We start from the raw sequence: 27,698 nt of genomic DNA on the forward strand, positions 1-27,698 counted from the left end.
GTTACTAACCTGATACAGGCAGTCAGCGAGTCACTCGAGAGATGGACATTGCACTTGCAGGACTGCCTTTGATTCGAGCAAAGAGGGATTTGCCAAGTCTCATATATAGAACAGAAATTTTCCTTCTTCAAAATGTTATTTATAGAGGAGAGAGGACTCTTCCCTTTCCCCCATTTTTATCTGGAAATCACAGTTCCAGTAGATGGTTATGGAGGGAAAAATGTTTATATCTCAGTCTCCCTTTCCATTGCTGGGCTGATCTACCAATTCCCTGCTATACTTCGTGTGCTAGTGTTTGCCACGTGTCTGCCACATAGTTTCTTAGCTGTGGCACGGACTCCCTAAGTTGGTCCCAAGGATTTCTCCTCCATGTTCTTGAAGACAGACTTTGTTGGAAAGCCTGGGAAAATTACATTGATTTCTTCACACAGAGCCCCACAACCCCAGTGTGCTGTAAGCACTTGCCACTATGCAGAATTAAATGTCTAAGGAGAAGCAATGCAGGATACTGAAAAACAACCCTGCAAGGAAAAACAAACAAAAAAAGGCTTCGAACTGAAAACAACTTCTGAAAGTGTTTTAAATCCAGTCTTTTAGAAAATGATCTGTTAAGCTAATTGGAAAGGAGAGTTAGTGGTCACTTAGTTGCAGCTTGCTTACTTCTGCAGGGAGAAAAACCAGGATATAACCAGTCTCTTTAATCTGGCATTAACTGAAACTGAAGACGCCCTCACACAGAAGTGCAGTTTTCCATCAGTGAAGTGATTATCTTCAGGCACAAACTGCAAAGGAGAAGACGCAGTATCCAGTATCCATTTCTTGGTGTCTCTGAGACCAGCTTAAACACTTTATGCAGTATCGGGCTTTAGTAAAACACAAGCCATGTTTCAAGCGGTAGGAAACCCTTGAGCTCAGCAGTCAGGGTATTGTCAGAGCCTTGGCTATCCCGGAGGTCAAACCAGATGGTCTGACGATACTTCTGGCTGGGAACTGAATGCATCTGAGCTTGCAGAGCGCCTATCTTTAGCAAATAAAATATTGATGTACAGGTGGCTCTTTTGGGGAATAGAGTTATCAGGACATTTCATTGGTTTGACTGTTCTCATTAGAAATTTTTTGATCTTACTTTTTGGGTGGTGTTACTGTTACTGCTGTTTGTATTTTCTATAGCATGCTGCTGGGCAGACAGAAAGCCTGCTTCCAAAGCAGTCTGCAGCCTCGCAGCCATCAGAGTAATGGCATTCATTTGGAGGGAGTGCACGTGTCGAAGAGACAAACAAGGCTCAATCAGGGTTTTCAGTTTCAAATCAGGTTGGAAAAACAAGAGGTCACGATGTGAGGAGAGGAAGGAGGTTTGGGGTTTACAGAGTGACTGATTGCAAGACTGGCTGCAGTGAAGTTTCAAATCTTTAGATGTGTTGTGATCAGTTTTGAAAAACTTTGCAAAACGCGAGTTTCCAGAGTAAATGAGGAATTAAAAGACATTGAGCGCAGCAGCCTCTGTGGCAATTGTCTTTTCCAGGTATGTTGGGAGACAGAGGTACAATTTACCATAACAGTCCTGCGGCGGGCTGGCCATGCCGGAGGGCAGGTGCCCCCCTGCCCGCTCTGTCCCTGCCCTCCTCAGCCGGGCAGGGGGCAGAGAATGTAACGACAGGCCCGTGGGTCGGGGTGGGGGCAGGGAGAGATCGCTCCCCAGTGACCGTCACAGGCACAACCCAGGTCTGCCCCGGGGAAAGTCAGAGCGGGCCAGTGAGAAATAAACCCGCCCCTCAAAGCACCTTCCGCAGCGCTCCCTTCTCCCCGGGCGCAGCTCGGCTCCTGCCCGTCCCTGCCCCCTCCCAGCAGCAGCACAGGGCTACGGGCACTGAGGGCCGCGCTCAGCTTCTCGCTCCTTGTCTCCCCCGCTCCTCGTTCCTCTCTTTCCCTGCCGCAGCGTGTCCCCCCCGCGGGCGCAGCCCCCCCGGCCCAGCCGGCCCCAGCCCCCCCGCCCCCGGGGGCACAGGCCCTGCCCCAGCCCGGCCCCAGCCCGGGCTCCTCCCCGCGGGGCCACAGGCCCTGCCCGGAGCTGCCCCGGCGCCGCTGCCCGCGGGTCACAGCCCCCTGCGGGCACCCCCTGCCCCGGGGGGGGCCCTGCCCGGGCTGCGGGGGGGGAGCTGCTCCCCCGGGGGCTCCGCGGGCCGGGGGCGCCGCGGGCTGCGGGGGAATCTCTGCGGTTGCCCAACATTGTGATGTTCCCACTGGTCGGATGAATTTAGGACCGTGTAACGCTGCTGATAAAGATTGTGCAACGCGGCTGCAGCCACGTCTTCCCGGCAGTTCGGTGCTGAATGCTTTCATCTGGGTCATTGTCAAAAATGTCACTGGAACTTCCTTCGATGACAGCAGGTCAATCCGTAAGGACAGCTGAGACAAGAGCTGCGTGTGGCTTCAGTTCCCTCTCAAGCCCCTCTAAATGATGCTGAGATAGGAAATACTCTGTGACAGCAAGACAGCTGATGTTCGCAATTTTGTTGTGAACATATCTCATATTGTTTACAGGTTTGCTTTCTAAAAACTCCTATGCAGGATTATCTGAAGATCAGAACTGTTAGTTTTACAGGTGAATTTTTTAGCTCTTGTGTTTATAGGTACAGGAGAATTCCTGGCAAATTAAAAAAAAGAGAGGACTGAAAAAAAGAACACAGTGTTTGTTATTTTTGTGCTGATCTCATGATTTTTGCTTTCCTGATTCATGATTCTGCCATGTTGGTGGTAATATAGGTGTCATGTAATGGAAATGAACAGTACCTCCACTATCTCTGCTTCTGCCTGAATAGTCCTATTTTTTAAAGCACGCAATTCCTTCATTGCTGGTTGCTGGGACTAATCACACAAACAAATTATAGTTTTATAGGGAAAGAGGGAAGTGCTGAGAATAGCCATGTTATCCTCTGTGCCCTGAGCCTGTCTCTAATGTGGCTGCAGCGTTTACGGAAGATTTCTTTTTAATATGAAAACTGCAGGCTCAAAAAGGAAGAAATTTAATTCTGGGCAGTCTCCAGCTTCTGCTCTCACTTATTTGTTCATGAGGTTTTTTTGGTGAGAATGAGGAAACAATGAGCCTGAATTATGATGTGAATGTGAAAAACAGAGAACTGGTACAGTTTTGCTTGCTGAAGTTCTGTGGTAAGAGGAGCCTTGCTTCCAAAGCCTGGAACACATTTCAAATGCACCAGGGGAGGGAATGTAACGGTATTGCTTCCAAATACTGCTCGAATCATTCCCCAAGTTCCTCTATCACCCACTTCCAGTCCCAATAAAAATTAAACATGAGTAACAGTAGCGGACACCACATCTCTTTCAAACCCCAAACACAAGACATGCTTCCTGAATGCGGATGTTATCAAAAAAAGCAAACTGAGGAAGTGGCCATTACCATGGAAAATAGACGAAAAAAGCAGAATGAAGAGGAGCACACAAACCTGTTCTGATCACTCATGCAAAGAAGAGTAAATATCCACAGCCTGAGTAAGGCTCCAAACAAGAACTCTCCTCGCCTCACAAATGTATTTGCAGAAGTTTTGGGTTTTTCTTTTACTTGTCAGGCTTGGACTGTTTCTAATGCCAGCCCATGTGTATCCAGTGCTGTGACTGGATTTGCCTGTTGTCCAGGCTTTTAGCTCTCCCACCGCAGAGCAGACTTGTGGGACACTTCTACCCAGAACCTTTTGCAATTGCTGTTTGAGTCAGTAGTTGACCCAAGGGCAGCTTTTCAGTTTGTAGAGATCTCAGAAAAAGGGGAACTTTGCACAGCTTTTACAATCCCTGGGAGGAGGTATGTTCAAAATCAAGCACACATGGGGATGTTTTGCTTGGTCCCAGTGAATTTCTGGATTCTGTATGTCATCTGATCTCAGTACTCTCTTTTCTGTACCAAATTTAGCCTTTTAATAAGGCAACTTCAGAAGTTCCACAGAAAATGCCACTTTCAAAATTTCTGAAACTTTCAGAATTTGGGAAACTGAAGCCCTTCAAATTTTTATGGTTTTGTTTAGTTTTGTTTTAAATTAATGCCATTTAGGGTTGCTGGATACTTGATAAAACATGCTGAGCATGTTCAGATCTGATGTTCAAGAATATGTTTGCCAGATCGGTGGATAAATATTGTGCAATCCTAGATTTGATTTCTCTGCTGTACCAAGGAGGCACATAATTCCTTGCTCCAAATGAAAAGCCAGGAAGCTACTCTTTTCGAGGGAAGCTGGCATGCCATGCTATGCCTTTTCTAGTTTCACTCATCCTAGTTCTGGCGAACATACTCTTCTGAAGGTTCTCATTTTTCATCCTGGGGACACACCCACACACAGAGATACTCTCATTAAGGATATTTTTCTTTCTCTCTAATGACCAACTGAGTCAGTGCACCTAGTCAGCAGCTGCCAAATATGATGCCTTACAAACACAAAATAGGCCACCGCAAAGCCCATGTGAAGATAAAGCCCATTGCTCACTCAAGTTCTCATCTAAATTGAGGACAGAAGTGAGGAATAAGACCATGTGGTGTTTATTTTTAATTCATTAGTTCTTCTGCCCTCTTAAAACCAGAGATGGCTCTTCTAGTGCCCCAGGATTGACAGTCTTAGCTTTTCCTTTGCTTATCTGCAGCCATCTGCATCTCAGTTATTAAGCTAATAACAGTGCTTGTTTTCCAGATCCCTTAAGGTGATCTCTTTCCTTAAGGAAAGAGAAACTTTCAGGAAGGTAGTAGCACTGGAAATTCTACATACAGTGAACTAAAAAGACTGTCTGTACATCCAAACAATAAACTCTTTCTAATTATTTTTTGAATCCAATTTCTCCAGTTGTGAGCAACGGTATGCTGTTACTCTCAATGGATCTGCTTGTCTGAAATATAATAAATGCCCTGGGTGCTGGCCAGGGCTGCACAGAGTTCTTTGAGCTCAAAGAATAGAGACAATTTCAAATTATGGTTTTGCTGTTTGTTTTCTGTTTCTTTTTTATCTTGCTCCTGGTTTTATGCTTTTTCAGATTTGTAGTTATGCTTTGAGCAAATTCAGTAAGAAGTTAAGTTTATCAATTGAATAAGTTAATCAGTTGAAGTTGGAGTCTTTCATGTCATGCATCTAGTGTTTGGATATTTTTTAGAAAACAGAAGCTAATCTTAGCAGTTATTATAGTAAACTGATGTAAACATTGGGAAATTAGTCATTTGAACCATGTCAGAGCTATTCCAGCCTTTCTGTTCTAGGTCAGATCTTATCAGATTTAGGTTAATTTATCTGCATTTTCAATAAATAGTTGTCATGGTTACTCAACTGTGTTGTACCATCTTTTCTTGGTGAGGACATTTTCCATGTTGGCACAGCTGTAGGAAAGAAACACAGTCTGGGATAGAGATGGGACTGTAGCCTGTGCTCTGATTTTGATGTGCTCTGGCTCTGGCTGATCTTCTGCAACTTGGTTTAGCCTGAATCTTGTCTGAACATTTCTCTCTCCAGCAAAGTTTTCAGAAAGATTTATAATTTAGTTATAGACATAATGCAGACACTTTTCAGAGGTCTTCCAAAATAACCATGGCAGAGTTAGTAATGGCCAAACCTATGCGTCTCCTGTTTGCTTTGATCATTAGAACTTGCTTCTTATGGTTTAAATACTGGTGGTTTATATCCTGTAACTGGGCAGGTTTTGCTTCTCATCTTTTTTTACCTGCACTAGGGGACCAAGTGTTTTGACAGCTTGTGCTGACTGGTACTGTCTTTCTTTTTTAGGGAGGTTCAGCTTTTTCTCCGGCATCCATTATTACTATGAGGAGAGCGCAGACCCAAGCAGCAGTCCTGGCTGAAGATGTGGGATGCCCTTCATCCACCAGTGAGGAAATTGTAGCCTGCCTCCGCCAGTTGCCTGCTCGTGTCCTCAATGATGCACAGACTAAGGTACATGGTAGCAAAATATATGACATTAGCTAGGAATAAAAAAGTTTCCATTTACATGAAGCTGTGACGAGACTTAGAAAATAAATTGGGCTGAATTCTCATGAAAGAAGAACTGACCTAGCTTTGGTGGAGTGATGCTGATGTCCATGACATCCACCTATGAATACTCACAACTTGATTCTCCTTTAGACTAAGTTCCTTTTACATGCTTTGACCATGTCTTCCAAAATTAATCTAAATACAGGTTTTGTCTTCTTTCAGTACCTTCTCATCTGCCCCTGGGTGTTGCTCTAGAGGAGAATCAAATGTCTGTAGCTTCAGTAGCTGTATTTTTGCAGAAAAGGAAGTGGGGAGGGATGTCTGTGCCCTGTCTCTTAAGTGCGAGGCTTGTGAAAGCTGCAGTATAAACAATTCTAGAGATGGCTCCTTTACCCACAGATTAAAACACCCACTGGCAATACATTTTCCCATCAGGATTAGCATAGAGCAAATCCCTAATATTTTTATATTGTTATAAAACAAGATTTTTATTACTGTAAGACCACCAATTCTCTTGGCTTATTCAGCTTGTTTTGCTTACTGAAACTGCCAACAAAAGCATTGTTTCCTGTCAGTGATGCGTTTACACTTCCATTAACTGATCACTTGTTCACTTGAAGGCTATGAACTCAGTTGTCTGACGCATAAATAAAATGGAAATGACATGGGTAAGCTAATTTAACTGTACTATTATTACTCTTTTGCTAACCTAGCTCCTAGCTATAAGTGGCCCGTTCCAGTACTGGGGTCCCGTGAGGGATGGGATTTACCTTCGGGAACCTCTAGCCAAAGCCCTGCAGCGCCCTCAGCTTTGGAAGGTAGATCTGCTCATTGGAAGTGCTCAGCAAGACGGGCTGATCAGCAGAGCTAAGGCAATTAAGGTAGGATGAGACTCACTGTTAATGAACTGATGGTATTACTATTCTTACAGCGATGACAGTAATCATATGCAGCCAGGACAGATGCTTTTTGGTTTCTACAATTTATGAATTATATTACATGCAAATATGCAAAAGCATTGTCCATCTCCAGCAAGTCCAGTTTATGCTGGTTAATGGCATTATTATATTTGTTGATTAACATTACTGGGAGAGATATGAAAAAGTAAGAGATCAGCAATGATTTAGCATGTATTAATAAGCAGCAGCATGTTTTAATGTTTCTAAAATTATATTGCAATCTCAGTTGTATCTCACAAAGAAGAAAGCAAGCTCATAACCTGGTTATGAGGTTCTTCACTGTGCAGCAAGGCTGTCAGTCTTTTCCATGCCAACTCTTTTTTTTTTTTTTTTTTTTTTTTTTTTTTTTTTGTGGCAAGATTTTTTCTCTGTTACCTTTAAGAAGTAGCTTTTCTTGTAAAGATGATTCTGAAGGTGGACTAGCTATGACTAAGAATAGCACTGGCCTGATGTATAGGCTAATGTTCCAGGGCACAAACTGGTGAAATGAAAAAGAATCGTGTCCATGCTGTCGTTTGGACATAAAAGTCCTCAAAAACATGAAGGTCTAATAGAGGGATATTATATCTTCTTGTGAACCTCTTGCACTGAGACAGCTTATCAGCCTTTTAAAGTTCATTTGTCCTTCTCTATGATGGATAAAATTGCACTTCCCTGTTTAATGTTGCCAAATTAAATTAAAGGTTCCAGGGTGGACTTAATCTTTTAGGAGGCAGTGAAAGGTCAATCCTAGCTTCTTTCTGCTGGTAGCCAGTAACACACAGACCGATTTACTTCAGAGTTAATGACAAAATTACGCCTTTGAAAGAAGGCTTTTTGACCCACCTCAACAAAGTTCATATTGCTTGTTTAGTCTCCAAGAGAAGTTTCCTGCACTTATTTCATGTATCTTCCTCTTTTGGAATCAATTAAAAGGGGAAGTCAGACATAGGAAATAGACTGTGATGCTGGAGGCCTGCAGACAATGATCCAGACCCTGTGGGAGGGCAATAAACCTCAGTAAAATCATTACAGGTCATGTTAGGAAGTCTAGGCAGTGACATTATTTCCTTTACCACTGTTTCTATATATGACAGTTTTCTGAAAAACTGAAATGAAATTCCATGGTGTATTAGAAATTATGCAACAAATCACGGTGCTAATGAAAACCACAAGTGCCAAGAGCCAGCATTGTCAGGTTGAAATGAAAAGAAAAAGCACTTGTAACTGAGAGCTCAGTAGTAAAATGTTACCCTTCTAAAAAGAAAATCTGGAATATATTCTTTATTTAAAGGCTTGTAGAAAATAAGATTGGAAGGGGACTTGGAAAGCTGGTGTAACAGCCCTAAGAAATGGTTGTATCTGCCTCAACCTGAGAGACCTGTTTTAAAATTTGCTGTTGGAGGTCTTCTGACCTCCTTTGGCAAGGGTTTAACTATCCTTACTTAGAAGGATAGTTAACTTCTTTACTAGCTATTATAATAGTACCTACCTTACTTGGTGCTACTGCTGTAAATCAGATTCCATCTCTGTTCCAGAAAATTCATAATGTTCGTGGTAGAAGTTTATATTTTATTTTCTCTATTTTCACATTTTCCTCCTTCTATTTTCCTGTGTCTTCAGGTTTTTAGAGCTTGAGGGAATATGACTGTTTTGCCCAATCTGTATTCCTGCCTTCAGGTTGTTTTCTCAAAGACCTGCCGCAAGGTTAAACTTTCCTGATTTCTTCCTTGTCCAGGTAGTTGGTGTATTAATTGCTGGGGAACTGCAATGCTTCCTCTGTCACTAAGCTATTTAAGAACATGCATTTTTCCGGTCCTCAAGAGCATTTCTATGTCATAGCCATGACCATGCATGGTTGCAGTCAAAATCAGATGACAAAGTCCTTAGCAGGCCACAGACAACAGTGGCAGAACCTGGTGCAGGTGGTGATTGTTACTGAGAAGTCTGTGCCCCGTTTCCTCTGTCATTGTGTCATAAGGGATCTTTGATCTGTGCTAACTGTCTTCTCCCCACAATAGACCTAGAAGAAGGATTTTAGACAACTCACACAGCATCCCACCCTTCTACTTTATTCATTTTAAGGATTCCCGTGAGGCAGATCTGACTTGTATCTTTTGGGAAAACCCAAAGCTGGTTTTACTGATATACTAAAGGAAGGTGGGAGGGCTTAGCTGGTGGAGAAAGCACTGGACTCAACTAGGAGAACCAAGACATAGTTCCTAGCTTGCCTCTGATTCAACCACATTCAAACATATAAAATCTGTCCTACAGTGAGGGGACACCTCCCTGGGGTGAAAATGAATCCGTGGATGTGCTCCATCTCTGTAGAGAGAAGAATCAAGCAGGTATTTGGGTAGATAAAGGGCACGGCTGAAAAGTCTTGTGGCAAGTGTATGGAATTGGCAAAGACCTTCATTTCCATCTCCTTTAGGATGACTTCAGTGTAGTCAGAGGGAAAGGGTGGGGATAGAAAAACTTAACCCCTGCTGACTTGTTCCACCAGTTCCTGTGAACAGCTGTTCTGGCAAATTCAGAACAAATTGTTCTGGCAAGCTCTTGTTCTATTAATTCCGGTCTTGCTCTATTAATACTGATCTTGTAAATGGTGAGGAGACACAGCTATTTGGATACAAGCAAGCTTGAGACATGATGCAATTCTTATCACCTTAGACTGGATTTGTATGCAAGTTTTATAAACTCTTAGCAGTTGAGTCTTGGGAGTGAGAGTGAAACCTCTAGACTGAAACCAGACCTGAAGGTGGTAAAACTTGTTGGCTTCATGTTGTTCTGTGAGGGCTTACTGGCATTTGGGTTTGTTTGGTGTCTCCACACTTCCACTGCAACACTGCGCTTATGCCTGTTGAGGCCTTTACTATTAAAAACGAAATAGAAAGGCAGAAGGCACCACTTATGTGCTAGCAAGACGTTTATGTTCGATTTGTTTACAGTTAAAGGCTAAAGTCTCTTAGTGATGCAGCAGAGAGTACGCTGAACATTCGTGCTCAATGTCTTGCCTATGGAAATGACCATTTTATGGTGTTGACTTGAATGCTTATTCATGTGAACTGAGACAGATTTGCCACTTCCTGGAGCACTTCACACTCATCCCCAGCACAGCCATCAGACAGCTGAAACTAATTGAAGAACAAAGCAGAGTTTTTTTAAGGGAATGGCAAGTGGTACCATAGCGCACTATTATGTGGCATATGGAACAGTTAAGCTGAACCCATTAACTACAATTCCCGTGGCAGACCTTCAGGGATATTCGCTCTGAGCAGCCATAGATTAGGGCAGTTGAGCAGAAACCTCTAAAAATATTGATTTCAATTCTCAAGTGGACAAAATTTTGTCCCTGTGCTATGTATGATGCTCAAGTGGGAGGATGTAATGGTTCCTACTGGCATTAAATATATGGATTCACTCATGCTGCTCTATATCTGTGTTTACGTGTATATCCATCTAAGTCAGTATAGCCCTGTTCATATCCTCCATACGTTCTGTGCCTACTATGTAATCTCCACATTGCAAGGATTGTTAACTTTCTTTTTATTTGGAAGACTAAGGTTGTACCTTATGTGTTTTCTTTTCTTTTCTTTCCCTCTTCAGTAAAAATCTAACTGGCTGCAGAACCCAGAACCAGGACATAGGGGAGTGGAGAGATAGAAATATATTTACCTCATGTAAGCAACTGGATCTATGCAGACCAGAATTTCCATCCTGCACAACATTACAGTCAGTTAGTATCTTTATGGATAAATGTATTCAGCAACATACAACAGATGGCAGATATGTGTATATTAATTGTGATGACCGGGGGAGTAGCGTCCTGATAAGTGCCATCAGTGAGGAGAATGGGACAATATCAGCTCTTGACTTCATCTTGAAACTAGCTGGAATCCTTGAAAGACTGCTGCATGGCTGGCAGCTCTTTCACCATCTTTTGTGACGTTTATCAAAAGCCATTTAAGACCTAAGATGTGTCTCTCTCCTCTGCTCTGGTCAGACCTGACCTGCAGTACTGTGTTCACCTCTGGGGCCTCAACATAAGAAGGACATGGACCTGCTGGAGTGGGTCCAGAGAAGGGCCACGAAGGTGATCAGAGGGCTGGAGCCCCTCTCCTGTGAAGACAGGCTGAGAGAGCTGGGGTTGTTCAGCCTGGAGAAGGGAAGGCTCCGGGGAGACCTTAGAGCAGCTCCCAGTACCTAAAGGGGGTTACAAGAAAGCTGGAGAGGGACTGTATACAAGGGCATGTGGTGATAGGACAAGGGGGAAAGGCTTTAAACTGAAAAAGAGTAGATTTAGATTAGACATTAGGAAGAAATTCTTCTTCACTATGAATCACTTCACCCCAGTGGTGAGACACTGGCCCAGGCTGCCCATGGAAGCTGTGGGTGCCCCATCCCTGGCAGTGCTCAAGGCCAGGCTGGATGGGGCTGGGAGCAGCCTGGGCTGGGGGGAGGGGGCCCTGCCCATGGCAGGGGGGTTAGAACTAGGTGTTCTTTAAGGTCCCTTCCAACCCAAATCTTTATATGATTCTGTGATGCTATTATCTGTATGTACTCTGCTAGTGTTATCGATATTCCAGTTTGTCAGAAAAGTACATTTTGCCGCTTGGAAGATGTAAACATTTGGTCTACCTACTGCTACAATTTCTTTTTAAATAAAACTCTGGACCAGACTAATTCACATACTCCAGCAGCTATTCAGCAGCAACAAGAGCAGTAAACATTATTTAACTCCTTATTTAGGCAATGTTTATGACCGCTTTGTATCACCAGAACAATAGAAAGTGGTGCACCTGCTGTCTTTAATTGTTTTCTTACTTACCTTCGAAAAAAAGTTGAAAACTCTGCTATAACTCTGAGGTCAGTTGCTAATACTGCTTTAAAAGTTAGCAGAATGTAAATTATTTTACATAACATGCAGCTGTTTCTATTAATCTGGTAGCAGCTGTTGTATCTACTCCTATTTGAAAATTGTTCCTTGGTCATATATTTTCTAATGGGAAACATTTGTTGGACATGGAAAATTGGTCAAATTGAATCAATTTCTGGAAAGTTAAAATGCTTTGCCTTTTTAATGTTTCATGGGGTTTATTTAAAGGTTTTGCAAGTATTTTGTAAGTATTGCTTGATTTTGTGCTATTACGTTACAGTCAAATACTTAGATTATATTATATTGTAGCCAAAGCAACACTTGAGAAATCCTGTTTCAGATCGTTGCTATTTTAGTGCTGATTGGGATGAAAAATCTCAAAACATCTTACAAATGCCAGTCCTGTTTCTCATCCACCTCTGCCTGTTGAATTCTTTTTCATCTGACTCAACATGTCTCAGGGACCCCACTCTATTATCAATGATTGCTGAGAAAGGTCACCAGAATTTTTGGGGCATTTTGAAGATAACAGAAACTAGTACATAGACACAGTAAAAACCTAAGACTGACCGCACTGAGTCAGCTCAAGGGTCCGTTTAGCACAGAATGCTGTTTTCAGCAGTGGCTAAGGCGGCTGTTTGTCAGAACAGGGTAAGCAAATCTGAGACTTCTGCTAAATGCTCTCCAAACCTCGAGCAGTTTGCAGCTCAGAGGCTTCCTAGCCTGAATTGGTCTTTCTGTATTTAATAACCATCACCTAATTTATTTGTTTATTTTCTTTTTAATTCAAAAACTTGTTCATTAAACTTCATCTTTCCCAATTTTGGCATCTGCAAAACCATGTGGCAAGAAGTCCCTCAGCTGTTGTATGATGATCCATCTCCTTCTCTGTGATTTTCAACCATAGTATTTATTTGATGCTTAGTAATGGATGAGACAGCGAAGGATCAATTTCTAGGGCACCTAGTCAATATCCTAAGGTTTTTTCTCCTTCTTTTTCCCTCTGTTTTAAGTATCCATGAAAAATTTAGAATAAGGTAACAAATCCATTGAAAAAAAACACCCCACACAACAAAATGAAAGAATTGCATGGAAGTTGCTTTCTACAGGATGCTTTACACATAAAAGCTTGGGCTCTGCACTGACACAGAAAAGCCTCTGTTCCTATCCATAACTGCTAGCCAAATCCACCAGCCCCAGGCACCAAATGAGAGATTCCTAATTAGACAGCAGCAATGCTTCTGCTGGTTAGTAGGGACCTGAACTGACATGTGCTGAAGCTGACGGAAAGCTTGCTTTTTCATTCTGTGAACGTACAATCAGGTCTTCAGTGACCATTTCTATTTCTTGCAGAAAAATATACGTGTCCTTGCTGGCTTGAAACTGAATGATTTTGCAGGCAAGTGCGCTATGCAGTTTCATATGTGGCATTTGTGCACATGAAGTGATGTGTCATCTGTGAATTGCAAACCTTTTTTGAAGTACAGCGGTATTACTAAAACTGGCACCACATGACTCTTTTCACACTGCATGGGCCAACATCTAGCACAAGAAGAATTTATTACAAATACAAGGAAAATTACTAAGATCTTTTTGGACCTTGGGATATTTGGTAGTGTTTTGAAATCCCTTGTGAAGTCATGGAATGAAAATGCACAAAGCATTAGAGTACATCAGTAAGGACAGGCCTCAGCCTTAGCAGACGGGGACTTATTTTCCATCTTTCATTTCTGTGAATCTGTTGAAAAGTAATTATTCCCTCTGTACTTCCTGTATAGGGTTGTGGAAAGACCTAGCAGCGTGATGAAAACCAGCTGTGGGCCATCAAAATAATATCTTCAGTAAAGGATCTATGGTAACTGGACTGGGCAGATGCTAGCCTGTTTTGCATCAGACTGACTGCCCAAAATAATATGGGTGGTTTATTAGATCTTTCTGGAGTTCTTATACCAAATTTCAGCCATTGTGCACCTGCAAAGTGCCCTCTTTAGAAAGAACTTGATCCACGGGAAAGTTCAGGTTACTTTTATTTTCAGGAAGTTGCTGTTTCTGAACTTGAAATAAATTCTTAAAAAAAAAAAAAAAGTCTGCATTGATAAGATAAAAAAAACTTCCTCAAAGAAAGATGTGTTGAAAACTTCCAGCAGTCTTCAGCTTTGGTAAAAATAAAATTGGGTAGGCAGTTTGGCATAGAAGATGGTCCCTCTGCTATCAGTAATTCTGCAGTGACATGAGCACTCTGCTCTGGAAAAAATGCCTTTATGTCAGGAAAGGTTTCAGACCACAGATCTCAGGGAAAGGGCATTTCACTGTAGGTCACTCTGAAAGTCCCTAGGGGTTATGAAGTTTAATGATCATGGCTGCTACTTGGATTGGGATTTGGAGTAGGAGGATTTCTTTTCCAGGGCTAAGGCAAATATCATTCCAGAAGGGACCTAACTACAGGCCTTATGGCAGCTACATTTCTTTGTAGGTGTTTCCAGAAAAGACAGAGTGATACAGCCATGAAATGACTATATTGCATGTTTGCTTTTTGGAATTTCCAAAGGAAAGGAGAAATATTCTGGAATATTCCAAAGGCATATCTTCTTCTCTCCCCTCTAGTTTTCCTTCAGGGAGCTCATCAGAAAGACAGCATTGGGCACACCTACAGTGGAGAACTGTCTATGTGGACTATTTCTGTGAGAGCCAGTGGGGTTTCTGTAGTGTAAGAGCTACATCTGCGCAGCATGGTACTGGTGATTTGGACTTATTAGGTCAGGTATTCAATCCCATAGTATGTTTTGAGGAAACCCATACTGCTGGCTGGTGACAGTCCTGGGAAAGCAGAAGTAGGACTGTCTCCTACTTCCCCTAGGAATCAGAGGTCACAGCAGAGTGGACTCGTTCCAGCAGAGGGAGATCTGAGCTTGTATTGTTCCACTAAAAATCTATCTTGGTTTTGTTTGTGAATTCCATGTATGCATTTTGTTCTCAGAAATTTGAAGAAAGTCAAGGAAGGGCCAACAGCAAAACAGCCTTTTATCAGGCTCTGCAAAATTCTCTGGGAGGAGAAGACTCCAACTCATTCATTGAAGATGCAGCTACGTGGTATTACTCCCTTGAACACTCAACGGATGATTATTCATCCTTTTCCAGGGCTTTGGAAAATGCAACCCGGTAAGAAAGTCATCCTATTACAAGTGTGTGTTTGGGGTAAAGCCAGATTTGTTTTGCTTATCTTAAGTGTGCATTTATATTCTTATATATACTCATATATGTATGAGAATATATATACTTGAGAAATTCTTGTGCAAATGAACAGAAAACAAGCAATGTGATTTCATTTTCCATGAGGTTACCAATGTCATTGGTAAACAGAAATTGAACTGACTTTTTTGCCTTGTGAAAAGTTTGAATTGTCTTTCCTGAACTGTACGTTGGATTCAGACTACTAATGCTTCCTTGTGTATTCTTTCATGTCAAAGATGTCTTGGTTGTTTGCATACTCTGCATCAACTAGTCCTTGAGTCCTGTTATCCTTGTGACAGTAAAACTAAAAGACTGGCTTTTATTCACAGTCACATATTTATACAGTTAAGATATTTTTCCTAGTTTTTGGAAATTTGGAGAGTGGTCAGGTTTGAAAACTCTGAATTCAGCAGTTACATTCATTTTTATCTTACGAAATCTGCAAAATATATTTCTTCACAGTATCAGGCTTTCTACAGGTGAGTATCCTGTGCGAAACAGCAAAGCATTTGTGAATGTTAAGAAAGTGGTTCCCAATTGTATTCTATGCATTGCTAATCTCCACTTTACCCATGACAGAAGAATACCCATAAGCTTATTGATGTATTTCCCTGACCCTTGTGTTATCATTTATGCCAGCGTACAGTGATTGTATGTCATCCAATCTGCATTTTGCTCCCTTTATGTATGGTTTCCCATGGTGAAAGAAAGCAGAATCAGACAGCAGGATGCCTCTGTAGGAAGTTCTTGTGGAGGTTAAAGGAGAACACATGATATCTGACTCTTTCCTTGTTTGATCCATCAGGACACATCATAGACTTACAGTGCCTCCCAGTCTCTTCCAAAGGAAATAGTTGTCATGAAATGTCAGCAGATGCACGAGAAAATTACCTCCAGTATATACTCTCCCATACTTTGCATTGAAACATTGGAGGCAGGGACCATTGGGAAGTGGAAAATGAGCAGGGGGCCATATTCATGCCACCCAGTATATATACATCGCTTTGACCCTTAATCGGGTATGGCATCAGGGTCCAGCAGCTCTGGACAACAGTGAGTTTGAAGAGTTCATTGCCCTGTTGGACTAGGATTGCACAGCAGTCATGACACCTAGGGTAGACCATAGCGACTGGTGGGTATCTTTAGCTTGGGTCACCTGGTGGTTTGGCCTGCAAAGAAGAGTGGATTTCTCTCTCCCATGGGCAGCCACTTTGCTTTAGTCAGTTACAGTTCTTGAGCTGCAGTGGGGTGGGCCCATTTTTCCGAAAGGGGGAAAACTGAGGGGAAATCACCTTACCTCTGCTTTCCTGCCTCTACGCAAACTCAGGGGCTGCATGTTTAAGCTGCACAGATTTTCAGAAAACAAATCAAAAAAGTCTTTCCCTATTCCTGCCTCTGTTTCATAAGCAGATCCATTATGAAAACACTTGACATTTCTAAGGTGATGTCTTTTATAAAGCTGGTGGTTTGAGTCCTAGTGTGCCCGTCCACACTGTTTCACCTCTGTCCTGAGCCAAGACATAGCTACAAGCTCCTAGTATATGTGCTCTTAGCGTTGCAGCCTTCTGTCCTACCATGAGCCTCTCCGTGAGATCTTAGAGAAAAGATTTTCCTTTCAGTCCCCCATCAGAGTTGCAGTGTGTTGCTCCAAGGGACCTTCAGGGAGCAGGAGTTGAACAGGAACCAAAATTCAGTTGAAAACATCTGATTGAAGACAGCAGTGACCAAATCTGTTTGGGGAAGTTTTCCGGGTGGTCCAGGTGGGCCAGTGCATTGAGGTCATGGTGTAAACAAGCCAGAAGGCTGTGGGTTGAGCTTTGTGCCGTTTATCAAGTCTCATACTTTACTGCATTTGCCCTGCTTCATAGCCTGTCGCAGGGACAGGCCATCCAGCACTGTGGCATTTGGGGCCACTGCATGCAGCACACATGGAAGAGCTGTGGTTTGTAGGTGTTCAAGCCAGAACTCATCCTCAATCTCTTTCTTATCACCACCGTTACCTATGGGGCTATAATTCTTTAGTCATATTGGTAAAGTTTTAAGCCATAATAAATCACTGAAAGACTTACATCTTAACCCTTCCCCCATCCCGAGATACCTCCATAAGGAACTGTTACACCCCAAGGCTGTTGCATTTGATCATCTACCTTCAGCCCAGGGCTCAGCATGGTGCAGACACTGACCTTAGCAAATCCGTGACAGCTAGCACACAGCTTGCTTGCAGCAGGGATGTAGTACCCAGCTAGCTGCCCTGGCTCTCAGCCTCGGAGTGCCCCACAGCAGCCTTGGGGGCGTAGGGATTACCTCCTTCTTTACGATATGAGGCAAGTGACTTGGCTAAGGAAGAAGTGAATGTCTTAAAGAGTCACCACCAGCAAGCACAAGGATGAGTAGTGAAACCAGGACATCTGATGATACTTTGTTTTCTTTAAACACTTGGGAAATTACTCCAGCTGCAGTAGAAAGGGAGGGGAGACAGCAGTTACAGAATGAGAGTCATCTACATCAGTATCACATACATGGTGTGGTTCTGGGTTTTTTTGGTGTCTGGTTGGTTGGTTGGTTGGGTTGGGGTTTGGGGTTTGTTTTTTTTTAGTTTTGGGGTTTTTTTCAACAAACTTACTACCAGCACAGATGTGTAACCTAAGAAAATTTCTATGTCAGGAGGTTATAATTATTTGCTAAAGTTTTGCACAGATGTGTAACCTAAGAAAATTTCTATGTCAGGAGGTTATAATTATTTGCTAAAGTTTTAACAGGTTTATAAAGTGTGAGAAAGCAACATAAGTGGTTGTTATAAAGTGCATACATTGTGCATATTTTGTGGTATTAAAATATTTCCACTTTTAAAATTGTTTTAGCTGCAAATCTGTGGTATTTTTACCAAGTATAAAATAAGTTTAATTTTATTTTTCTTTCTCTTTTTTTTGTAAGAAAAAAACACTCTGGTATTCCATACCTATAAGAAACAGCCATTTCATCTTTGTGGTCACTATTTTTGTTTTGTTGTGTGGTTTTTTTTCACTTCCCAGAATAGCTGACTTTGCTGCTGCATTCCTGCCCCCCCCCCCCCCCGCCCCCCGCACCAACTGAGAATCAGTTTAACGTGTTGAAATGTATCTCAAAACATATTTTGAGAGCTAATGCTCTCCACAGACTCCCTAGTTTTCAAAGACCATCTGCTCCTCTAAAATCCCATGCCGGTAGGCATGTGAGGAACAGTAATTTTTGTTTCATATGGGTGTTGTCAACCGTAACTGTCAAAGAGCATTGTGATCAGTCAGCCCATAACTTGTGGTCTCACAGATGGGCTTAAAATAAACTCTGCTGAACCAAGATAGCTACCCAAACAGTGCCTTTCATAATCATACCAGTTAAATATAGCAACATGGCTTTATGCTTCTCTGACACTGTTCTTCCTTGCCATCAGTCATTCTTTTTTTACCTACCATGTCTGAAGGAGCAGCTACTCTTTTGGGTTCACTAGACTGAGAATTGAAACCTCTCACTTCCGCAGCAGATACGTTTGTGCGTGCTCATGTACTTACGGATATATAAACGCCTAAAGAGTGTGCTGAGTCTCTGGGCGCTTGTAGAATGTAAAGTGGTGTATGTGCATAGATAATATTGCCTTGAGGAAACACAACAAGGTATCTTGCAGTAAGGTGCTCTGTTTTCTGCCTGCCCTTTTGAACTACTTGTGCTCCTTGCAGCTACAGCTAACCCCACCTCCCAGCCCCACTTCTTGGGGCAATGAAAGCTGGGGAAGTCTGGATGCATTTACTTCACTCATACCTTTGCATTGCAATACTTGGTGATAAATTGATCATTTAACTATCTCATTGCAGTCTTCTTGTCTGACCTTTCTCTCCCAGACATTCTATACCAGATATTCCATATTGATAAGCCCTGCCAGAGGCCCCGCAGGGTATCTCCAAAAGTGGTCACTTACTTCCAGCTCTGGAAACTCTACCCAAAAAAATCACACAGATCCAAATGCAGAAATGATATCATTGAACCTTAACCCAGGAAATATATAAATCTTTTTACTAGATGCCATTGCAACCTAGTGATGCCAGAAGGAGTTTTATACTATTACAAGCATGAGTCCCCAGAAACTAGACTAAAATGGGATTGTTTTTTTGGCCAGGATATTCCTTATGTGTCAGATATGGCTTGTTTAGTGTCATTGCCGTTGTTCAACACTCCATAAAATGGTAATTTTAGTGAAGTCTAAGCTGTATTGGGTTCATAGAGGGTGACTTTTTTCCCTCAGTGACCTTAAAGGCAGAGATAGGAGCTGTTTTGGCAGATTAAAGGTGGCTATCAATTTAGAGAGAGGTCTGTTGACTGGGGAGGGGTGTTCTTTCCTTTTTTCCAATATGTGACTGTATCTGTTCCCTGCTCCTCCTTTTTCATCAGTGACCAGTTTATCACATGTCCCATCATCAACATGGCCAGTCACTGGGCTGCTGCCTCCAGAGGAAATGTCTTCATGTACCACGTACCTGAGAATTCCTCACAGAGCAGGTATGATGTATCTTATTACGTTTCTTGGATTTGGAGTTTGCAAAAACAGGGCTGTCTGTTTGGGTGCCCTGTGGAGTAACTGGATAGATGTACGTACCTCAAATAAACAGTGCAGATTGGCAAAGGAGGGATTCGGCTTTAATAGATTATTTCTTTGTTGGCTGTATAGGAATGCTGTTTCTGAAGTGAGACACTTCAAGTTAGATGTCTAAATTAAGTTTCTCCTTTCCAACTTACCTACCTTTGCCAGTTCCAGGTAGCCTTTTAGATTTCTACCCTATATCTGATAAACCTCCTAGAAGAACCAGAACGTGGTCTAAGTCATTGGGAGTCCACAGCTCTCGAGATGAATGGGGTAACATTTTCTAAGGACTCAACATTAATTTAACAGTGCCCCCTTTTGAAGTAAATGCAGTTGCACCACATTTAGGCTGACTGGCCTTCAGTGTGGATGGGGTCTGGGATTTATTCCTTCTAGCTCCCACACTATGACTTGTGATCAGTCGACAGACTGTCTCATGGGAGGAAAAACAGTTTTGAACACAAGCATTTGCAGACTTAGGGTCTATGTCATCCTTCATGTTAGAAGCTTACTTGAAGAAAATTCAGCAGGAGAAGCTGTATCATATTTTAGCTGGAAAGTTCTAAATGCCTGTGGGAGATGCAAATGCCTTGTTCCCTTGGGCACAGAACAAGCTGGTAGTCAGAGGCTATTAAGGTATTAAGGTGACCTTCCCTGTTTTTCTTTTAGACCCAGCCCTCCCAGAAGTAAGGATGAGACACTGATGTTTGCAGGCAGTGGCCAGCACTTGGGGCTGCTATGGGACACACAACACTAGCTCCTGGTCCCTTGCTCTCAAAGGCTGAGTGATCAGAAATTGCAGTGACAGCAGCCCCTCCTGTCCCCTAGATCTGCAAAGTAGGGCAGCAAAGCACACAGGGATGCTTATCCGCTGTTTCCTTACAAGGCAGCAGGGCTAGTCCCCTGCTCTCCATACTGCCCCATACCTCTCTCCAGAAAGATTTTTGAGACCCTTTCTTTTTTCTCAGGCTTTCTCTGAAAGGGCTCAGGGGAGAGACAGCAGGTTCCTTCTGACACCATTTGATACTGTGAAGTTCCCTGTGAACCACACGGACTTTTCCCTTTCCTGATAGCATAGTGAAAAAGCATTTGAAAGAAATCAGCCAAGATCTAGGTTACAGATGAAGGCCATTATGCTGTGGTAACACAGGCTCGCTTTCTTTTTAGCTGAGGAGAAGTTAATCCTTGGGGAGCCGTTATTTCGCTGGCGGCTCCAGCGGGAATGTTCGCAGTGCTCGGTTTGGCTACTTGATAGGCTCAGATAAGTGACTTTTACAAGGCTCCAAACAGGGCTGAGCTATGGTATGCCAAAAATCCAGCCACACAAAAAGAAAAGATGTGTTCTCAAATTAGCTAGCAAGTTTTCTCTTTCTTTGGAGAATGATAGTGACCCAGTCGTCTTTGATAAAATCTTAGTTGAAAGTAGATGAAATTGTACTTATACAAGTTAGACTCGCTGGCTTTGGGGCAGCGATTTTGAAATGATGAGAATTTCCTCTTCTATCTAGCCCTATTTAAGATTTCACTTGCGCTTATGTTATTTAGCTTTCCTCATGCTCTCCAGTACAGTAGTAGCTTATGTTGCACTTAGCTACACATTTTAATAATATTTCTATTGTCAGTGGTCTTCTAAGCAGATTACTTTAAATTTTAGTGCAAAAATTATTAGTTTGCTTTTTCATAACCCTCTTTGAAAGAACAGACAAAGCCAGTATGCTGTCTGGAACTTGTGGGAACGTGAGGCAAAAGCTCAAATGCCTTAGGCTAAGCCACTTGCAAGGAGAAATGGGCCCAAACCGGTATGCTGCATTTACATTCTTACTCCTTTCATCTTTATTTATGCTTAAGTATCCTTAAAATAAATGTTGTTTAAGTTGCAAAGGCGAGCACTTAAACAGAGATTGCAGAATTCAGCTTGTTCATGTACCGAAGGATCTGATCTGACATTATGACGTGACTACTTATGAAGTGATACCCTTGTTTTCCCAATGGACCCCACACTAGATTCTCTGCTGAATATACTGCAAGTTTTTTGTTTAACATTGTTTCATTCATTCCTAAATTAATCTTTCCTTTTCCTTCATCACATTTTTGCCATGTGACCTCTCTCCCTCACCCTTCCTACAGCATTTCCCCCTCTATGTAAGTAATATACGTGCATTGCAGGCTGTCCAGCAGCCTCACTGCGTGCCAGCAGTGTGGTGCTGTTGAGGGTAGGAGCTTCTCATGGGAGGGCAGCCTTTGCTAAAAAACAAGAAACCATCAGTAATCTGAAAAACACGGAAGAGTGTTTGGGAATATTATTTGCAATTTGCCCTACCAGATTAAAACCAGTAATGTACATGAAACAGCCTTCAAGTAGAGTATATAAACTAATCTTGGGGAAAGACCTAGCAACCATGTCACCAACTTCCAAGGGACTTCCCTAACCACTGGAGCAATGAGTCCTGATGGTTCTCAAGTTCTTCTTTGAAAATTGTGACTCTTCTTAGGAGGAGGAGCAGAGGCAGACTCTGCCAAGTAGCCTACAGCTTAGGCGGTTTGAAGTGTCTCAGCAGAAGTGGGAATTGAATCTGGGACCCTGCAAACACTCTAGCTATTAAAATGCTGAATAGAACTGTGTTACAGCCATCTATTTCTGTTAATGAATGTAATAACCAACAGTATGCTTTGTTGTCATATACAGGACATGTACAGGGTATTTTGTGAGTACACATACTGGCTGAGATCCCCCTCAGTGCATTGCAGCTGGAGGAACACCTCATTAGATATTCCTGATCGCTCATAGGCATTTGACAGAAAAATGATTTCTCAGCCCATTTGATATTGAATCACGTCTGGATTTGCTGAGATACAGACCTCCGCTTGTAAAAATGGAAACTTCTAAAGTATTATGTCCATAGAGTAACACAAGAGATAAAATAATGATTTTTTTTTTGGTCTTTGGTGTCTAAATTCTTCCTAAGATGTCAGTTTACACAGGATATGGACCTTTCACTCTTTGCATTTGTTATCGATATCATAAAGAGGATGATGATAATATATATTATCTATAATAACTGCTAATAGCTGCCTCACAGATGTATAGGAAAAAGTACATAAAAATAATACTGTGTTCAGATAACTACAACAATGGAAGACTGTTTGCTCTTAGGTAAAATATTCTGGCTAGGGAAATGGCCATTCACTAATTAAGATAAGGCACAGCACCGCAATGCATTCTCTGATTTCTTCTGTCACCCCTCTCTACTTTATGTGTGTCTCCCAAAATGTGTAACAGAACAGAGAGTTAAAATGCAGAGATGAAAAAGTACTGGTATTTCCTCTTGTTTCACATGGAGCAGTCCCTTAATAACTCACAGCAAGATAAACAAGAGGGAGGGAGAAGTCAGCCAGTAAAGACAGACCCAACCGCAATGATGCAAAGCGGACAAAAAGTTATTAAACAGGGAGGAATTTTTACCACTAAAAGTCAATTAGAAAAAGTTTGTCTCACAACTGAAGGTTTCTCAAACGTATATACATACACACATTCAAGCACGCATAGGTACAAGGATAGGATTAAAAAGCCCACTCTAAACTGATGTCTATGGCATATGTGGAAAATCGCATAAAAACCATGAACAGTTTTCATATAGATGAATGGATATTGCAGAGAGCAAACTAATATCTCCTTCCACGTGGTAGCATTCTCCCAAGCTTGGCATGACATTATGTCTGCTTTAGTCTTCAGTTCCCATTTGAATAAGTAGAGGGATGCATAGCCAACTCCTGCATTAATGATCTGTGGTAAAAATATATACATAACCCAGATGTCATTTTCTCACTCTCTTTTTGAGAACACTTAGACCTTGGAGTAAACATTTATTCTAAACAATGCGGGAGGAATGTGACTGCTCAGCATGGCCTAGGATTAGTGGGGAGGGCTGGAGTGCAGCTTTAGTTATAGCAAAGAAGTATGTGATAGGACAAGTATATTTTGACAAGGATAATATTATTAACTGTAAAAAAATTTGCCTCATTAACTCTTCAAGAGGTTTCTGTGTGATTTTTGCATATTATATGAAGTAGCGCTGCTTGCCATGCCAACATAGTTTCCCAGTCACACTGTGGTGACAAATGTGCTCTCTTGGCTGATGGTGGATAAAAATTGGTGCTCTGCTCACCAAGGAGGCCAGATCATCAGCTGCAGCAGGATAGCAAAGCATCATTGTTGTCATTAAAGGGGTCTAAACTGAGACTTAATGAGGCTCTATCTTATTAACATTACCATAATAATTGTCACAAAAGCTTTTGTTAACTGTTGTGCACTGGACAGATTCATCCAAGATTAAAGAGCTGCTATCTGCTTTAAGTCATTTTAGTTGGGGCTGTCTTTACCTCCTGACTATGCACTCATGTGTACGTTGGTGTGAGTTGTTAAACGACCACTCCATACCGATGCTCATATAGTTGGCTGGATTTCGGTGACACTCTTGATGAATCCTGTAAATGAAGGTGAGAACTGACTGATTAAAAAAAAATTCCACTATGCCAAGTATTTCTGTTTTCTATTTATTATATATGCTGTGCTAAATCTGGCTGTTCTTACTACCCCTTTAACTAGAGGAGATTTTTCTAATCCTTTGATTTTGTAATAATCATACCCCCGTCCTTTACTCTGTCCACCACTTGAGGTTCTCCTGACTGTACCTGTTAGTCCATGAGTACCAACACCCCCTACATTGGGGGGCCACAATGTGAACTGGGTGCTGTGGTGGCAGACAGAAAGTTATGTCTCCAGACTTCAAAGAAATTAATCTAAACATAGAGGGCATATGAGGCACCAGCGAGTTGGTAACAAGAACGACAAGATGCACATTGCCTCCATAGTTGGGCAGGCACCACAATTGCCTTAGCTACGTACACTTGCTGCAACAACAGCTCGTCATTTTCCTCTATAAAATTATACTCCCAATCATCTCCTAAAAGTTCTTTTGCTTTTGTTGGAATTGCCTCTCATCCCTCTGGCCTTATCCATTGTGTTATGCAGGCTGCAGCTATGAAAACACTCTCCCACTGATTCAACCACTTCATGCCATTCTCAAGTCTTGGACAGTTTCTGTGTTGCTAAAGGCTTGAGGTCTAGACAATTTGTTTTTTCTTCCCACGGAATGGTTTAGGGGCCTTTATCATTCAGTAGATTTTTCAGATCTTGGAAATTGGCCATAAATATGCAAAGGCAAAGTACCAAGCTCAGAAAAACCAGAAATCAGCTTTAAGCAAACCAAAATTCAGCCAAAAGGCTCAGAAAAGTACAAAGAGATCTTTGGATCTGCATGTGCTGCACTGGGACAAGCTGTTCCCACAAAATGTAATCTGGAAGATAAGCACAAAGTCTATATATATAGAGAGAGAGCTTCCTTGCTGCTCAGGGAGGGGGTGTGTGTCTGTGTCTTTGAATGGACACATCACCTTTTTACCAAAATTCATCCACTCATTCAGCTCAGGAGTAGCCATACTGAACAAAGGCATGAATTTCTGTCCCCCAAAGATGCACTCAAGTGTCAACAGGCCTATTACTAGGTTTTTAGAGCAGTAATTTCCTGACAAAATTCTGTAATCTGTGTTGTTTGCTTTCTTCCTGCATTAAGTTCTATTAATTTTATTTTTTTTTTCAATTTATATGAGCTTTCAGGTTCTTGAATTTATTATCTGCTACTTCAGTTTTATTTTTTTCAACTGGCACAGCTATAATGCAAAGTAGAACATTGCGTGTATTGGGAGTAATCCAAGTGGAAAAGACACAGCAAACTCCAGGATACTTTTGCAAGTCACATGTACCTATAGGGCTTTTTTGGTACAAAGGTGGATAAACTTGGCAGTTTAATCCCGTTAGGAGTTAAGCTTTTTCCATATGTCCTGATTTTTCCTGAAAATAAAAAAGAAAGAAAAGTGTTCAACTGTTTTTCACATGGTTTTCCCCATTTGTTTGGCAGGACTTCGTAAAGTGAGGAGGTACAATGAGCCAAACGTGCCCCTAGAACCGCAGAGGTCACACACCAGGCCTTACATTGGCTCATTACATTTCTATAAATATCCAGCTATCCTTTCGTTATTTTTTTTCCTCCCTGCAATCACATCACGTTTCCTTTTCTAAGATGTGTTGTTATATATAATTAAAAAAAATATTTTTGCTTATCATCAAAATGAGTATTTAAGTCCAGGCAAAGTGCAGTGTCGGTAGGCTGCTCCTCTCCATTGACGTGGATGATATGGTGCCTGTTAACAGCTTAGGATACTTGATCCTGCTCTGCAAGCCTGCTGGTATTAATATGAAGAGAATGTAGATGTGTGCAAACCACCACATTTAGCATTTCCAATATTTCTTGCAAAAATTAATTAAAAATCCATTTATTGAAAATAAACACAGAACTGGCCCACAAGATCATGCAGGCAGTGGCCATTTTATATATAAATCATATAATCTTTTCCAGGGACATGGTTGTTATGAAAGCCTGTTTCCACTCAGATCAGCAGGAGATGTATCACCAAGCCTATGAGTCTGGGTTTGACCTATGCTGTTCAATCCAATCAGCATGTAAATGATCTATTCTCACCAAAGCCAGGTGACCGTAGATAGGTGTTTTGTTTTGTTTTCTTAGTTGCTAGTCATAGGCCTATACTTGCCAATGGAATACTGAACAGGGTCTTGAATATGAGCTAGGGACCTAAAACCCCAATCCCATCTCTAACATGAACCCTTTCACAGAATTGTTAGAATCACCAGTTATGCTCATAAAAGTTTACATTTAAAAGATTAATGATTTTCTTACCTTACAAATCTGTCACAGTTCCTCAATATCTGCTAAGTTTAGTGACTAACAGGAGTTTGAGTACACTATTTCTTCATTTCTCAGGCAATCATTGTAGCTGAAACAAAACAGGTTTCTCGATTTCATCTCCTGAAAAGGCTGGGCTACGGTGTCCTAGCTGAACAGAGAGGTTTGTGTAGGCAGTGAAGAAGGAAGGAGTTGTGCAGTAAACCATTTATGACTAATGATGCTCTGTCCCCAACTTTATGGGGCTGGCAACTTAAACCTCTGAAGTGATCTACTTAGGTTTTTGCTAGGCCTAGCCTGGCTTTGTATCACATAAAGTAATGGGAATTTTGGCCAACATCTCTAGTCAAAGCTGGGGGAGACTTAAGATAATTTGAGGGTGTGGCGGGCTGGCCACGCCGGAGGGCAGGTGCCCCCCTGCCCGCTCTGTCCCTGCCCTCCTCAGCCGGGCAGGGGGCAGAGAATGTAACGACAGGCCCGTGGGTCGGGGTGGGGGCAGGGAGAGATCGCTCCCCAGTGACCGTCACAGGCACAACCCAGGTCTGCCCCGGGGAAAGTCAGAGCGGGCCAGTGAGAAATAAACCCGCCCCTCAAAGCACCTTCCGCAGCGCTCCCTTCTCCCCGGGCGCAGCTCGGCTCCTGCCCGTCCCTGCCCCCTCCCAGCAGCAGCACAGGGCTACGGGCACTGAGGGCCGCGCTCAGCTTCTCGCTCCTTGTCTCCCCCGCTCCTCGTTCCTCTCTTTCCCTGCCGCAGCGTGTCCCCCCCGCGGGCGCAGCCCCCCCGGCCCAGCCGGCCCCAGCCCCCCCGCCCCCGGGGGCACAGGCCCTGCCCCAGCCCGGCCCCAGCCCGGGCTCCTCCCCGCGGGGCCACAGGCCCTGCCCGGAGCTGCCCCGGCGCCGCTGCCCGCGGGTCACAGCCCCCTGCGGGCACCCCCTGCCCCGGGGGGGGCCCTGCCCGGGCTGCGGGGGGGGAGCTGCTCCCCCGGGGGCTCCGCGGGCCGGGGGCGCCGCGGGCTGGGGGGGAATCTCTGCTCCGGGCCGGGAGCGGCTCCGGCCCCTCCGGCGCTGCCCGGGGGCTGCAGGGCCGCGGCTCCCACACTCTCCGGTGCAGCGGTGCAGCGCTTTCCCCTGCTCCCTGCATATGCTACCCCAGCAGCACTGCCACCACTGCCAGCTGGCACTGGCTTTATAGCACACGGGCAAGCTTCTAGCAGCTTCTCACAGAATTCACTCCTGTAGCCT

At 42.9% G+C, this 27,698-nt stretch overlaps 1 protein-coding gene across 1 annotated transcript in view; it reads left to right on the forward strand.

The window, feature by feature from the left end:
• The window catches only part of TG (thyroglobulin), a 161,130-nt gene that overhangs the window by 123,876 nt on the left and 9,556 nt on the right, over nt 1-27,698 (forward strand). Inside the window, exons 42-45 of the mRNA XM_055704249.1 lie at nt 5,772-5,936; nt 6,689-6,856; nt 14,770-14,951; nt 19,446-19,553. Of these exons, the coding sequence (XP_055560224.1) occupies nt 5,772-5,936; nt 6,689-6,856; nt 14,770-14,951; nt 19,446-19,553 (623 nt within the window). The remainder of the gene's footprint in view (nt 1-5,771; nt 5,937-6,688; nt 6,857-14,769; nt 14,952-19,445; nt 19,554-27,698) is intronic.

The sequence above is a fragment of the Falco cherrug genome, chromosome 3 (assembly GCF_023634085.1).
Source record: "Falco cherrug isolate bFalChe1 chromosome 3, bFalChe1.pri, whole genome shotgun sequence".
NCBI lineage: Eukaryota > Metazoa > Chordata > Aves > Falconiformes > Falconidae > Falco > Falco cherrug.